The 15,370-nt window shown below is 39.5% G+C and overlaps 1 protein-coding gene across 5 annotated transcripts in view; it reads left to right on the forward strand.

The window, feature by feature from the left end:
- PLS1 (plastin 1) overlaps positions 1–15,370 on the forward strand; it is a 35,468-nt gene that overhangs the window by 1,838 nt on the left and 18,260 nt on the right. For 3 of the 5 annotated variants that reach the window (XM_054166405.1, XM_054166408.1, XM_009900942.2), the window contains exons 1-5: positions 4,427–4,600; positions 12,015–12,123; positions 12,592–12,755; positions 14,132–14,261; positions 14,856–14,988. In XM_054166405.1, the coding sequence (XP_054022380.1) occupies positions 12,054–12,123; positions 12,592–12,755; positions 14,132–14,261; positions 14,856–14,988 (497 nt within the window). In that variant the 5' untranslated portion in view covers positions 4,427–4,600; positions 12,015–12,053. Of the gene's footprint in view, positions 1–4,426; positions 4,601–9,383; positions 9,475–12,014; positions 12,124–12,591; positions 12,756–14,131; positions 14,262–14,855; positions 14,989–15,370 lie in introns of those variants that run through there. The other 2 variants (XM_054166406.1, XM_054166407.1) reach the window with 2 other exon arrangements.

Here is a 15,370-nt window from a genome sequence, read left to right on the forward strand (position 1 = left end):
GTTGGCATTTACCAAGTATGTAGTTCAGGGTGGGTTGGTTTGTTTCTTTCTTTCTTTCTTTGTGTGTTTTTTAGGTAATACTTATAGCAATTCACTAAAGAGATCCCCTGCTCCCTGTTCCGCACTGGGAAGGAAGTTAGGAGACATTTTTCCTTCCTGATTGCAAAGCACTATCTACTGCCTTTTGATCATATCAAGTTCCTCCTGTTACTGTGGTCTGCCCATAACAACTTCATTGTGCTGCAAGGATGCAAGAAATGTTCTAGATGCTCCCCTCAAAGACACTTTTATGGGCACTCATGACACCTAGCACTCCCCAAACCCTTCAAAGAAACACCAGCTGAAACACCTTTGTTCCTCGCTTTTCTTGAACATGATAAACAACTCAATAAACTCTTACTTTATCTCCTTGTTTCTTCCTTGTCCAATTATTTTATACTTTTATGTTTCTCAACCCCCAGGAGGAAGAGCAGATATATTATCAACCAGTCAGGGAGTGATTCATAACTGGTGGAAACAGTGTGCCTCGAGACCATTCTGTATTTTCTCTTCCATTGCAGCATTCATATTGGTGAAATGAGTCTTGCGTGTGCCTCCCCCCTTGCCTTAGGCAGTGCCTTCACTGTGTAATTGCATAATTCTTCCACACTCATATTTCTACTTTCTTTGGCTTTCATTACTTCTTTGCACACACCTCCACAGCTCATTGTATGTATTTAAAGACACTGAGAGATTGCTTTGGACCAGTAGGTCCCAGAGCACAAGAACAAGTTGATTGCAATTTTATCCCATCTCTTGTTTAATTTGGAGGTTGTTGGTTTGGTTGTTCTTGGTGCTTGTCCACTTTGTGGATGTATGTGTTCCCCTGTGTGGTTACCATGGCTGCAGTTAAATCTCAGCTGTCTCTTAGAGGTAGACACAAGTGCTTATATTAAGACCATTAAAAGCACATGTATATTCCTTGATGCATTCATGAACTGTGAAATATGAACATTACACAGGCTGATACTGTAGTCAGAGGTGGTGCATGGAGGTCCTCTGAACTGTGCTAAGTAGTTTCATGTTGTATCAAGGCATGCATCGTTGTTGTAATAACAGCTAGTAGTCTGTACAATTACTTGAAGGCTAATTTCCATACATAGACATGAATGTGGATGCCTGGAATCTCGTTCTCTTAACACAGAGGCTGAAATGCTGGTTTTAAACATTAAAAAAAATGCAGAACTAAAGAATATAACAGCCATCATAATTTTGTGGGAGGATTTTTTTCCATTGTTTAATTGGCTTTGGAATTTTTTTTTTTTCCTTTTTTTTCTTCCAAACTTGTAGCAATAGTGATGCCTAAAAATCATAGAATGATTTGGGTTGGAAGGGATCTTAAAGATCATCTAATTCCATCCCCCCTGCCATGGGCAGGGACACCTTCCACTAGACCAGGCTGCAGAAGGCCTCATCCAGCCTGGCCTTGAACACCAAAGTACGAAACTCTGTACTTGTCACACTAGGTGAATGTTGTGTATAAAGTATCATCTAAACTACATTTGGAAATTCTGGGTGTTGTAATTCCACAGACTATTTTAATGAAATATTTCTTCAGTGAGATTCTGAATAAGTGTACTAGCTACAGTTTTCATAGTGGAAATGTACTGTTTTCTGAGAGGGACTCAATGTGTGGAGAAAGCGTTTTCCATCTGCTTTTGTGTTCCATACTGTTAAAGAATAGAGTTTATGGCTGGGCATATTTATTAAAGTTCTGTGAATTGTCACTTTTACCCATTAATATGGCTTACTATGAAAACCAATGCAATGGAAGAAGAAAGACCTGTGGGTTTTGTCCTTTTACCCTTTTGGAGGAGCATATGTTCTGTGGTATTTTCCCAGCACTTTGAGCTTTCACTGTGTGAGGATTGTGTCATCACCTAAACTCTAAGAACAGTATCCTTCACCTTTGTCACTTCATGTCCTGTCTGTTTAGTGGCTGCTCTTCTCACTGCAGGAACTAATTAAATAAAGTATTTTCATAGCATTCCCCATGGCATGTGAAATTCTTCACATCCATGATAATCGTTGCCATAAAACCTCCAAAAATCCCTAGGTCTGTGTAAATGGATTAAATAAATGTAAACCAGGAGCACCAGCAAGTAAAAAAAATCTTATCCTAACAAACAGAGTTATTTGTGGAGAAGGCTCCACTGTACTGTGCTAGACAATGAGGGAACAGCAAATTGTAAATGTAACACTGAGAAAAGATCGCTATCTAAGCAAGGGCAAGTGCTTTCCAGGCTAAAACCTAGGTTTTAAGATGTTTGGAAGGCTTATTTCAGCCTTGACATTCGCTGAGCAAACAGCTGATATTAACAAAACCAGGTGGTGTTAGTCATGTCAGTATGGATCAGGCTGCTGATAGAACCAGTTCTTCATTGCAATCATGTAAATCCATTTTACTGAGGGGCTTTACGCACCACTGTTTCTACACGTTTATAAAAGGTCTGGAAACTGAAACAGTAAGGGTGACTTCTCTCTTCTGGAGTGTTTGTGTTTGTGATAAAATGACCAATTACATAATTTCGGCATTGTTTCAGCTGGTCATATGCAGGAAGTACTAAATGTTAGTCCTGACCTTACTAGGTACGTAGTTATTTGGTTTAGTACTTATAAATGTAAGTTACTTGATGAATTTCTAGATTTTTTTTTATTAATGTGGAGGTGTGTATTTGTTACTGCTGTTGCATGCAAATGTCCAAGGAGAATAAAGGTAATAGTGCATCACAACAGCTCATCACTAATGCTGATATTGCTAAGCTTCAGAAATAAAGCAGATTGTGCACTTCTGCATGCGTGCTTTTGGTGCGAAAAGGATTAGCAACCCACTTTCAGAGCTCTCTTACAGATGTTTCCTTAATAATAGCAGGCAGTGTGTGTGTGTGTGTGTGTGTGTGTGTGTGTGTGTGTGTGTTAAAGATGCTGTACCCCCCTAATTCATTTAGTGATTCATCCTTTCATCTTGTTAATAATGATTGGTAGAATGGACTGATTAAATACATTGACGTGTAGAAATGCTGGAACATTAGGCATATGTTATCAGCAAGGTTATAGTTACTTGAATGCTAATTTAAAGGATTTGTCTCAGTGTGAGCTTCAGGAGCTAGGTGTTTCTCCTCAAACCAGATGTTCCCTACTAGGTTTGGGTTTTTCTCCCAAATTTTTATGGTTAGGAATGCTTTTGTCTTGCAGCTTTATCAAGCTCCTCTTCTAGTTCCACCTCTCCCTTTCTCCTGTTTTGTTTCCACATGTGCTACCATTTCTCTTTGCACTAGTTTATCTCCTTATAACAAAGGGAAACTAGATCCTGTTCTTCAGTAGGTTCCACTGAGCTGAGTATTTTACTTCTGCAACATTTCTAGCCCTTCTAAGTTTGATTTATAGAATCAAGATACATTTAATTGAAACTAGTGTGGATTTTGCCAGTAATACACCTGGCATCAGGACTCAACTCTGAATCTTGCCCCCCCCTTATGTAACATGAAGTATTCAGGGAGAAAATGATTTATAATTAAATATAAAAATAAATTTTTGCTTTACTTGGCAACACCACCTGTGGATGTTTTCTTATGGCATAATTATGAAGAACTGCAGTACCAGCAAATGAGCTTCATGTGTGCCCCAGCTAGTTTTCCAGTGTAGAAGCTACAAACAGTACTCAGATACACTGATGCGCTCCTCCACACTTTATCAAACACAACTCCTTAATGCCATGAAAATGGCAACTTTCTGCATTGATGAGCTGCCAGTTGCTTTTGCTGTGTATTGTGTAAGATCCTCTTTTTTCCTCTAGCTTGACCAATAAAAAGAGAAAAACAAAAATAAACTCTGAATTTTCCATGACAGAAAATCCTGGCTTGCTTGTAGTGTAGTAGCTGATCAGCCTAATCTTCTAACAATCTTCTGAACCATGCAGAGTTGAATGAGGAATTAGCAGGTGACAGAAGGTCATACTGCCATTTGATAATGAAAACTGAAAAATACTTTGGCAACGTTCATCTATTTGGTACTGTTTAGTACCAACTGCAATTAGATAGAATAATAAGGATATGTGGATGTAAATTGAGTTGCTGAGGGTGGGAGACTGAATGTGCATTTTTGTTGTTCCTCTTAATGATCTTCACAAGATTAACTACTGGAGTGACCTTAAAAGTAAGTTAATTAGTGAGAGCATGTGGCACTCTGCTGGAGTTTTAGTATTTGTATGTAGCAAGCTGAGGTCTCTGAATTCAGACTACCAAGGAGCAGGATCAGGGAAGGGTAGAGGCAGTAGTGTTCTGGAGCACTGTAGTTACGCTGCTTTAAGGTCTCCCTTTCTTTCTGCCTCTTAGGTTTCTTCATAGGTTTCCTTTGTAAATTACACACCAACCAAATGTTATTTTCATGCTTGGAGAAGAGAAAAATGGTTCATAGTGTTCTAATTTGCTTAAGAAAAATATACTTTTATGCCATGGAAGGATAAATCTCTTGACAAAGAACAGTTCAGTATGTCCTACCTTCAAGCAGCATCGAATCTGGAAGAATTGGCTTGGGACAAAAACTGATAGCCTTGCAAAAGGTATTGTAAAAATAGCATTGATACTGTAACAGAGTGAACAATTGAAGGCGAGTATGTATTAGGTTGTAGTAGATAGAATGTAAAATCCAGCAAACCCTGAAAAACTGTGACACTCATAACGTGCAGCACTGTAATTTGCAGCAGCAGCTTTCTGTCTGTGAAATTGATAATATCATTTGTCGTGTGCTTAGAAGCTGGCAGATAGTGAAAAGCTGTGTTGTTTGTTGAGTTTTAATGTTTCTGATTACTTTTGTTTCCTTACTATAAATACAGAACTGGAGATAACATTGCAACTACTTGACTTTAACAGCACTGTTGCTTTTAGAAATGTACTGTTTAAACTGCAATTTAGAGGCAGACCAGAAGATGGTGAGTCAGTATCACCTTTTCTGGAGTTGAAGATGCTTTTGAAAGTCACAGTTTGTGGAGGAGAGGAATTAGTGGGAATCTCTTAAATTTGAGAACAAATTTCTAGCCCTTCCAGTTAAGAGAGGAAAAACTTGAAAAGTTAATCTGAGAATAACGTGAGGATTTTGAAAACAGGAGAGAGATGGCATTCCATATGAGTGATTTTAAAAAACATTTCATGTTTTCTTTGGGGTTTTTTGTTTGTTTGTTTGATTAGGGGCTGACTAGGTTTTTGAAAAGTTGGAGTTATTGCTTCTGGTTAGCTTTCCTGTTTAGTAAACAACTAGCAATGCTCTAGGTTAACAAAGAAGTACTAGAATAATTACAGCATAACTACAGCCTCCATGTTGTGAATCTTGCATGTAGAGAACTGAGACACCCAGAAAGTCCCTCTGCCAATGAGGGTCCTGTTAATACATCATGGGCTCTGAGCATGACTTCTGCTGTGTGCAGAGGCAAAATTTTTCTCGATGCAGACATTTCAAAAGAATGTCAGGATTTGTGTCCTAATTAGGATGTGTATCAGAGAATATGGGAATTTCCTGTAAAAATAATGCAATTGTCATTGTAGTTGCATGCTAACAAAAGCTGTATGTGCATACACCTAGACAGAGATTAGGTATCATTTCCTGGTGTGTCTTTTAACTGACTCTTTTGCTGTTGTAAACATGATATGTAATGTCAGCCTAGGCGTAAAGGAATGACTTGAGGACGGAGTGCCTGAATGAACTTACTTTAGTGTAGCCTTTCCATTTATATTTTAGTGTGGTTTACTTTAATGAAATGTCACAGAGAAACCATCTTTGGGCTTTGTTCTTCAGAGCAGTGACTGCTAATCAAATGGGGTTTGTGACAAGCTCTTTCCTGAGGGAATAGGGGGGGGGGCAAAAAAAAGAGTAGATTCAGATTGGGTGTTAGGAAAAAGTTGAGTTAGGCAATATCTGGATTAATGGATGAGCAGGCATCACTTTGCCTGTCGATATTGGGGTAGACAAGATTTCACATCACGTTAATCTAGAGAAGAGGAGGCTAAAGAGAGACCTCATTGCTCTCTACAGCTACCTAAAAGGAGGCTGTAGTGAGGTAGGGGGTTGGTCTTTTCTCCTTATCAGGTGATAGAAGAAGAGGAAAAGGTCTGAAATTGTGCCAGGGGAGGTATAGGTTGAATATTGGGAAAAATGTCTTTTCTGCAAGAGTGGTCAGGCATTGGAACAGGCTGCCCAGGTAGGTGGTGGAGTCATCATCCCTGGAGGTGTTCAAGAAACCTGTGGACATGGCACTTCTGAACATGGTTTGATGGCCATGGTGGTCTTAGTTAATGATTGGACTTGATCTTGGAGGTATTTTCCAGCTGAAACAATTCTATGCTTCTGGCCCTGTTGTGGAGGCAGGTACTCTTAGAAAATTAACTATTTAACCAAACCAGAGCAGGTCATGCATGGTCTGAGATAATCAGTTTGGGCAAATTCAGCCGAAAGTATTGGTGTAGCTAAACGGTCAACAGGTTATGTTTGTCAAGTGTTTCAGAAAAGGTACTTCTGTGAACTCTGTATGCAATAACCTGCTTCCAAAATTACTCTCCTGGAAGTGTGCCTTCTGGCACAGGTAAGGTTTCCATTGATGGTTTAGGTTTTGTTTTGTGGTTTTTGTTTGGTTGTGGTTTGTTTGAGTGCTGCACACAACAACACAAAGCACAGGCAGTCTGAGATCCTCTTGAATGATGCATGGGAAGGAAACTGGGTGAAAGTGATACTGCTGATGAATTTGCATGGTGGTTCTGTATACTCAGCAGCCAAGGGAAGCTGGAGGCATTTTGTTAGGATGAAAAAGTATCTTTTCTAAAGCAAGCATGTATCTGCTTTACAGCAGAATCACTCTTCATCCTGACTGAATGGAATTATCCTGTGCGTATAATGTAAGTGAAGTCAGATGAGGCCCCTGACTAGTCTAAATACTAGGTATCTCAGTGTGGTGGTTTGAACCACATAATATGTATATCCTCCACTGTTAGATCCTGAGTTAGGACTGTGCTGTATTACGACCCCAGGAGGTGGGACACTGGTTGCTCTCTTGCTCTTCTGGTTTTCATTTCAGCTGGCTGCGTTTTGCCTCTTATGGGATCTTGGACAGGTATTCCTTTTTCCCTTTTCCCTCTGTTCTTTATGTATATACTGGTGTAATCTGATGCCTTCATAGTAGAGGAGTAGACTATTTTGTGTAAATCAGCTAAAATTCTCTTCCTTTTTTTCCCTCCTTATCTCTTGGTAAGGGGGAGGGGGAGAGAGGTGGCAGGAGGTTGGGGAAGAAATACCTTGTGTTAGCCCTTGACACTCAGCTTATTGTTTTATTGTTTATTCTTGAGTCACCCATGCTTACCTTAAAGGCATAGTTGAAAATGTTGATTTTATTATTCACTAGCATTACTGTACTGTGTTGAAGACTAAAGTCTTCAAAAAGCACAAAAATGAGGAGCCAGGAAATTACAGGCCAGTCAGCCTCACCTGCATTCCTGGAGAGGTGATGGAACAGCTCCTTCTTTTCCTCCACACACTTGGAGATGAGGTACAGAAGATGATCAGGAGTAGTCTGTCTGGATTCATGAAGGGGAAATCATGCCTGACCAATCTATCAAACCTTCTATGATAGTGAGACTAGCTGGGTAAATGAGTGGAGAGAAGTGGATGCTGTCTGCCTCAATTTCATTGGTAACATGACACCCCCATTGGTAAGCTTAGAAAGTGTGGGTGAGATGAGTGGACAGAGAGACAGATTGAGAGCTGGCTGAAAGAGCGAGCTCAGAGGGTCGTGATCAGCAGTACAATCAAATCGGTGTCCTCTAGGTAGTGGTGTTCCCCAGGGGGTCATTTCTGGGGCTGTTAAACATCTTCATCAATGACTTGGATGAAGGGATAGAGTTTACCCTCAGCAAATTTGCTGATGATAGCAAACTGGGAGTGGTGTCTGACCCCCCCCCCCCATCAGGCTGTGCTGCTGTCCATCATGATAGCACATGCCTGGATAGCCTGGAGAGCTACGCAGAGGGGAGCCCTATGGAGATTATTAAAGGCAAGTCCAAAACCATGCACTTGGGGAGGAATAACTAGTACAGGTGAGGGATTGACCTGCTGGAAAACAGCAACATGGAGAATGACTTGGGAGTCCTGGGGGCCAAGTTCACCATGACCCAGCAATGCCCACATGGCCAAGGAGGCCAATGATATCCTGTGATGTCCAGAATCTTGAGGGAGGTTCTCCTACAACACCTACTCAGCCCTGGTGAGACCACAGCTGGAGTGCTGTGCCCCCTTCTGGGTTCTCCAAGAGAGACAGGAAACTACTGGAGAAAGTCACAACAGAGGACCACAAGCATGATTATGGAGCTGGAGCATCTCTCAGAGGAGGAGAGGCTGAGAGATGTGGAGCTGTTTAGCCTGGAGAAGAGCAGATTGAGAGGGCATCTTCTCAATGCTAAGCAACAGCTAAAGGATGGGGGACAAGAGGATGGGGCCAGACTCTCTTCTGTAGTGCCCAGTGAGAAAAAAAGGAGCACCAGGCACCAAATGGAACACAGGAGGTTCTACATGAAGATGAGGAAAAATTTCTTTCCTATGAGGGTGCTAGAGCTCTGGACCAGGCTGCCAGAGAGGTGGAATCTCCTCCTTCTCTGGAAACTTTCAAAAGCTGCCTGGGCATTGCAATCCTGGGCAACCTGCTGTGAGTGACCCTGCTTTAGTAGAGGGGTTGGCTGAGAAATCCGGAGCTTACAAATATGTCTGGACACATTTGTGGCTATCAAAAGTATATAATTACTAGAAGTTAAGAGGGTCACAATAAAGAATAGCTCTGCATATGGCATTACACAGTGAACAAGGTACAATAAGAGGGAAAACCTGGTATTTTTAGCTTCTTTCAGGTAGTGAAGCTTCAGACTGCCTGTATGATATTTAAAGAACTTTTCACTTCATACTACTCTGGTAATAACTGTACCTGATACCATAATTATGCCCTGCCTCTTTCAAGAATTAGCAATGTGCTTCAGCAGTTGCAATTAGTTTATTTTTTAAAAATCATATATATACAGATACTGAAATAGTTGTTTATATAGAGTTGTGGTGAATGGGGTTAAATCCAGTTGGTGGCCAGTTACAAGTGGTGTTCCCCAGGATGCAGTACTGGGGCCAGCTCTTTTTAGTATCTTTACCAATGATCTGGACAAGGGAATTGAGTGCATTATGAGTAGGTTTGCAGATGACATTTCCTCAATTAAAATACAGTAGCATTTTCTTCTATCTTCCTACTGACTAAAGGACATCTGATCCATAGTTGCTTTTATATGTCTTACATTTTATAATACATTCTTTTCTCGCTATTGCAGGGCAGAACTCTAGTTTAATGTCAGAAGCCTAAGAGACTAGAGGTGCATGAAAGCTAACTTGTCCTCACCATGCCAGCTTGAAGAATCTGAGGTAAACTAACATAGGAATGCTGCAGGTTAATAGGGATTTTGAGGGGGCATGGGATGGGAGGGTGCACATTAAAATCTCTAGCAATTTGATTCATAGGCAAATAAGAGAAGAAGAAATTTCATGTTTTGTAATTGCAGGGTAGCACATATTGATAACCAGCTGGCTATTGACATAAAGAATTGTTTTGGTTGGAAGAGACATCTAGGACTGAGTCCAACCACCAACCTAAGGCCACCATGGCCACTAAATCAGGTAGTTGTAGAGAACAATGAGGTCTTCCCTCAGCCTCCTCTTCTCCAGACTAAACAACCCCAGTTCGTCAGCTGCTCCTCCTCAGACTTGTTCTCTAGACCTTTCATCAGCTTTGTTGTCCTTCCCTGGGCAAGAAAGCACAAAAGCACAACCTGTATTTGCAAATTATATTAGCTTGGCTGGAGTAACGAAGGTTCAAGGATGATGGAGCTGTAGAGTAGTATTTCCACTAGGGAAGAGGAGATGTCTAGTGCCAGACAAAAGAATGGCAGCAAAAGAAAACAAGCTCTTGACTCAGCATTTGTAAAGTCTGTCGCCATTGCAGAAGCAGCTGCATTTGGAAACAGGGCAAATAGAATTCGAAATGCAGAGCTAGAAAAGAAATTGCCAGGTGCCTGCAGGGATGGAGAAAACTAGGAGCCTGACTGCTGGTTAACAGCTGGGGTTTTTTTCTAGCAGCTTTGATAACAGGTCCAAAAACCATCAGGAGCTACTGTTTGGCCTACTTGCTTTGTTCTTGGGTGGTTGCTCGGCCAGATACTCCTCTGCACATAAAGAAATAGGCAGTGGTGTCAGCAGTAGTTAGAATCTGCATTAAAGTTAGATGTGGGATATCTTCAGGAGACCCCAGTGGATTGTCTTTGGATATAAAAAGTCTTCCTGGCACAGAAGGCAGGCTTGGGAGAGATGAATATTATCAGTTCATGTTGAGCACTGAAAAAAGGATCAAGGGTGCTTTTCTCAGCTTAAAACCAGTGTTTGTACCTACCCTGTCATGGGGCAGCAGAATACATTGTGTGTCCTATGAACACCACCAGAGTACAGAGAAATGTGCCTCTGTAAAGAAATGCATCTTTCAACAGGTAGTCATAGTTGCAGTGGACATGTACCTTTGGAGGCTTACTGTTAAATCTTGTCAGAATTGCCTGTGCACTGAGTCATCTGGGTGGTGATAAACCTGCATGTGCAAGGTATTTATTAGGTTAGATAGAAGGTCCTTGTTTCTATATGGAAATTGTCTGAAATATCTGACAAGTTTGTGCTCAAACTACATCACTGCTCAATGCCAGACCATGATTGCAGCACTTCTGCCATTTAGTTGACCCTCTACAATTATATAATAGGGTATTTAAGACTCGCTTTACAGCAGAGGTATTAGCTTTAATCTGCTTCGTTCAAGAACAGATGTTCCTACTGTGTTACTGAAACATGTCTTTGGAAATCAAAGATTATTATTTTCTTAAATAGAGTACAGAAAAATCTCAGTTATGAATCATAAGGGGAGGAGTGAAACTAATTGCATTGCAACTTTGCAGAAATTGGCTTTGATAAAATCTGACTCATGGTAATGGTAAATAGTTAAAAATATTAACAGCGTGACAGAAGTGATGTTTTGTTTTGCACCTGTGTGGCTATTTCACTTATGCTTTGACATGCTGTTTCTGTATTTCAGAGGACTGCCTTTGCTTGCAGCTTCAATCCTTTAAATTTCCTCAGTAATTTGGTTTTAAATATTTAATTTTCTTCCCTAATCTTTCTATAGCTCACTCTTTCTTTGTTTAATTGCCATGTTAGGTTTCAAGTCAAGTTACATGCACTTCCAGAAGCATCTGTGTGTAAGGTAATTTTTTCTGCATATATATTTAAATATTTTTTCTTTTGAATATGAAGAATGGTGCATGCTGCTAGTAAACATAGCAAAATGGATTTGGCTCTTTGACAGTGTTATGAGACAACAAGCTTGTCACAAGAGTGGGGTTAAAGGTCAGGAAGTGGCAGCTTCTGCAACAGCTGTGGAAAAGCTCACCAGCATTCACCCTCTGATTGTAAGCAAGTTCTTGAAAGTGTCCTCCTGAGGTTTAGTATTGTGCAACTGCCTGCTTTGCAGGCCTGCATCGTAGCAATAGCCCCTAATGGGCAGTGACACTGCATTGCACTTAAAAATCAGATTTCATACAAGCTGGTTTTTGCAATATAAGACAATTTTAATGTTGGAAAACCACTCAAGCAATGGAGGTGGAATGATGGCCAGTGCTTATTCTATGTAAATTAATAACAATTTAAATAACACCAAGTAAATGAAAACAACAAGTGTCTGAAAACAAGTGCTGCTATTATGCATTCTTAGTCAATATTGCAGTGAAAAGAATTGCTAGGTGTTTGATGTACTTTAAAGCATTGTTTTAAGTGTGCCAGGCATTAAAATGTCATCTTGGATCAATTATATTTAAAAGATCAGTAACTTGTATTAATATGTGCTTGGATTTAATGCCCTGTGTTATTATTAGGTATAAGCAGCTGAGGACAACACTTCTTGCAGTGCAGAGATGGAAAACAACATAATTACTGTTGCTTGTGAAGAACTTGAAGAGCTAAGAGAAGCATTCAGTAAAATAGGTATCTTTTAAATAAGAAAATAGTAAGGATTCCATTAATGCTGCAGAGCCATGTAGGATTGGTGAAAGAACTCGTTATGGATCACTTTATTTTAACAGGGCCATGGTTTCCTATGTTGCCAGCAATATCTAAGAAAATAATGTTTACATAAGGCCCCTTATTGTCACTGAAATTCTGTGTTTATTAATTTCTTTCAACTTCATCAATGAAAACAGAAATGTTTTCTAGCTGGACAGTTGCATTATTTGTATCACTGTATATGCAGCAGGATCTCAAAATTCAGGTATTTGAACTCCTTAAATCTGACACAAACAAGCAAACAAACAAGACATTAGATTGAACTTCAATTGTTAAATAAGTTTTCATGTAAGATTACTGATGCTTTACTTGCATGCTTTGGTGAGCTAACAGTTTATCTACTTGTTTCTTCATGTAAGTGTAAAAATAACTTGTGCTTTCATTTTGCAGATATTGACAATAGTGGGTATGTCAGTGATTATGAGCTTCAAGACCTGTTTAAAGAAGCAAGTCTGCCCTTGCCTGGTTACAAAGTCCGGGAGATTGTAGAAAAAGTCATTGTGGTGACAGACAGCAACAAGGATGGAAAAATCAACTTTGAAGAATTTGTCTCTGTAAGACATTCCTTTTGGCTGTTCCCCTACTGTCTGTTGAGAACTAGGATAGAAAACTGAATTAAGTGGTACAACTAAGTACTATTTTGATGCAAATGATGTTTTGAGAATGGGAAAGCTTTCTGAGACAATTCACAATATCCCATATTATTATTTTCCAGTCTTTTATATTTCCCTCTCCCATTTAATTACTAGATCTCACTTAGGCAGCAATTGAGAGCACAGCAATTTTAGTCTTACTTATTATTTCCTCAAAGATTAGGAGATAGACAACATACTTTAGTAACTATTGGGTCAGCCTTTGCCTTAACAAAAGAGTAATTAGAGTCCAGCCTTTGAATTCTCTTAGTGATAAACTAATGCTTGCACTACTCTTAATCTCTATACTAAAAGCTATTTTTCACTGGGAGTAAAGTACAGATTTTAAAGTAAGTTCACCAAAAGTAAAGTTTTAGACTTCTTTTAATGTGGATCACTTTCTAGTATGTTTTATTTAAGAGAAACAAAAACTTTTCAAACTTTGGGGTGGGGGGTGTATGTTTCAGGATGATTAGATTTATGCTTTGAATTGCAGCAGGTTGCTTGTTGGGCTAGTTGTTGATCTTTCTTCCCAAGATTCTAATATGCATATAGTTCATAGGTATTGAATTGTATCTGTTACTTAGGTTTGAAAACTGACAATGAACATATACACTATTTGGGCAAATGTAGGACTTACCAGTATATCCAATGTGGTTTACATTGCAGGGAGGTGGAAAATGGTATCAGCTTTCTTAAGGGCATGTGTGACTGCCATTTTTTACTGTTTTTTACTAGTAACTGGTGTGGGGGCTTTTACTGTAAAGCATACAATGTCAAATAAATATGCTACAATAGTTGAAAATGTGTTTATCTTTACTCATTTTCTTCAGTTTACCAAAATACCTGTGGAAAAACTGCTTAGATTATTGATGTCTACTTTTTTTAGATCTCATGGCTTAATAAAGATAGAACCTGAGGTACTCACTGAGAAATAATACTTTAGGTATCCAGTATGAATGTTTCATGAAGGGATTTAAACTCATTTTACCCATACCCGTCCCTGGAGGTATTCAAGAGGAGATTAGACGTGGCACTTGGTGCCATGGTCTAGTCATGAGGTCTGTGGAAACAGGTTGGACTCAATGATCCTTGGGGTCTCTTCCAACCTTAGTGATACTGTGATACAGTAACTTCCTCCTTCCCCCCCCCCCCCCCAAACAGAACGGAAGTCAATGTAAATACCAAAGAAAGGCAGTCAGGTTAACTACTGATTCTAGAATACTTGCATGACTTAACAGTTATTTTAAGGCATGATCAATCACAAATTGCTCTCTTAACCTTTTTTTTAATTCCAGATAATTCAGGAATTGAAGAGTAAAGATGTCAGCAAATCTTTCCGAAAATCAATAAACAAAAAGCAAGGTATTACAGCAATTGGAGGTACATCAGCTATATCTAGTGAGGGAACACAGCACTCTTATTCAGGTAAGAAACAATTAAACATGAGAAGATTTTACAGGGTGGAAGATATTTAAGTGTGCACTAGAGAGGAAGCAAAAAAAAAACGACTGGAAAAATGTTGCTGTTGGAATCAAATTAACAAAGGAAAAAGCCTATGGAGGCAGGCAGGATCAGTGTGGGTGGTAGTTTACTAAAATATAGGGTGTTCAGTTGTTGCTTGTTTCATGCTGTGCCTGGAGGTAAGCTTAGATGCCTTTGCCAGAGCGAAAAATGAAAACAAGTATTAACAGTATGTGTTGGGACAAAAAATAAGTGGCTCCTTTGGCATACTGTTGGTCATGCCAAGTCAAGTTTTAGTCAAGGTTTTGGCTTTGTTCTCTGCTAATCTACTCTTATTTCTGTATTTATATGAAAATTAATTCTCATTTTTATTTCCACAGTGTTAATTTAAAACAGAATAAACAACCTCCCCCTGCCACCAAACCCTAAAACCACAACCAAACCCAGAACAAATGCACATCCTTTCTGGATGGAAGGACCTCATCAGTTCCCTCTGGGCCGGTCTGATGTGTTCATCGATATTTTAATAGATTATTTTAATGCCGTTTTTCTTTTCAGAGGAAGAAAAAGTTGCTTTTGTTAATTGGATAAATAAAGCTCTACAAGATGACCCAGACTGTAAGCACCTCCTACCTATGAACCCATCAGATGCTAGTCTTTTTAAATCCCTTGCAGATGGCATTCTTCTTTGGTAAGTGCAGGGTGGAGAGAAAGAAAAGAAATTCGTTTGGGAGGTTAAATGCTGATCAGGGCGACACGGATTGGAACACTTCTGACAGGCTTTAGCATCAAGGCTCCACTCTTAAATATTTCAACCAGTGTGTAAGATGGGAAAATCTGTTTGCCCATAGAAACATTATCTTTACAAATTATGTGACTTGACTTCCTGCTCACTGTTACACATCAGATATACACAGACTGTTTACAAAGGAGATAATTACACAGCTTGTGCATTCATTAGCTGAAGTAACTGGAAAATTTTGCTGTTTCAAATATTTTTTAGAAGCTACTAAATGTAGTTTTTATATCCTAGGGTGGGAGAAATAGAAATCTGAATTAAATCTGTGGCGAAA

The sequence above is a fragment of the Dryobates pubescens genome, chromosome 13 (assembly GCF_014839835.1).
Source record: "Dryobates pubescens isolate bDryPub1 chromosome 13, bDryPub1.pri, whole genome shotgun sequence".
NCBI lineage: Eukaryota > Metazoa > Chordata > Aves > Piciformes > Picidae > Dryobates > Dryobates pubescens.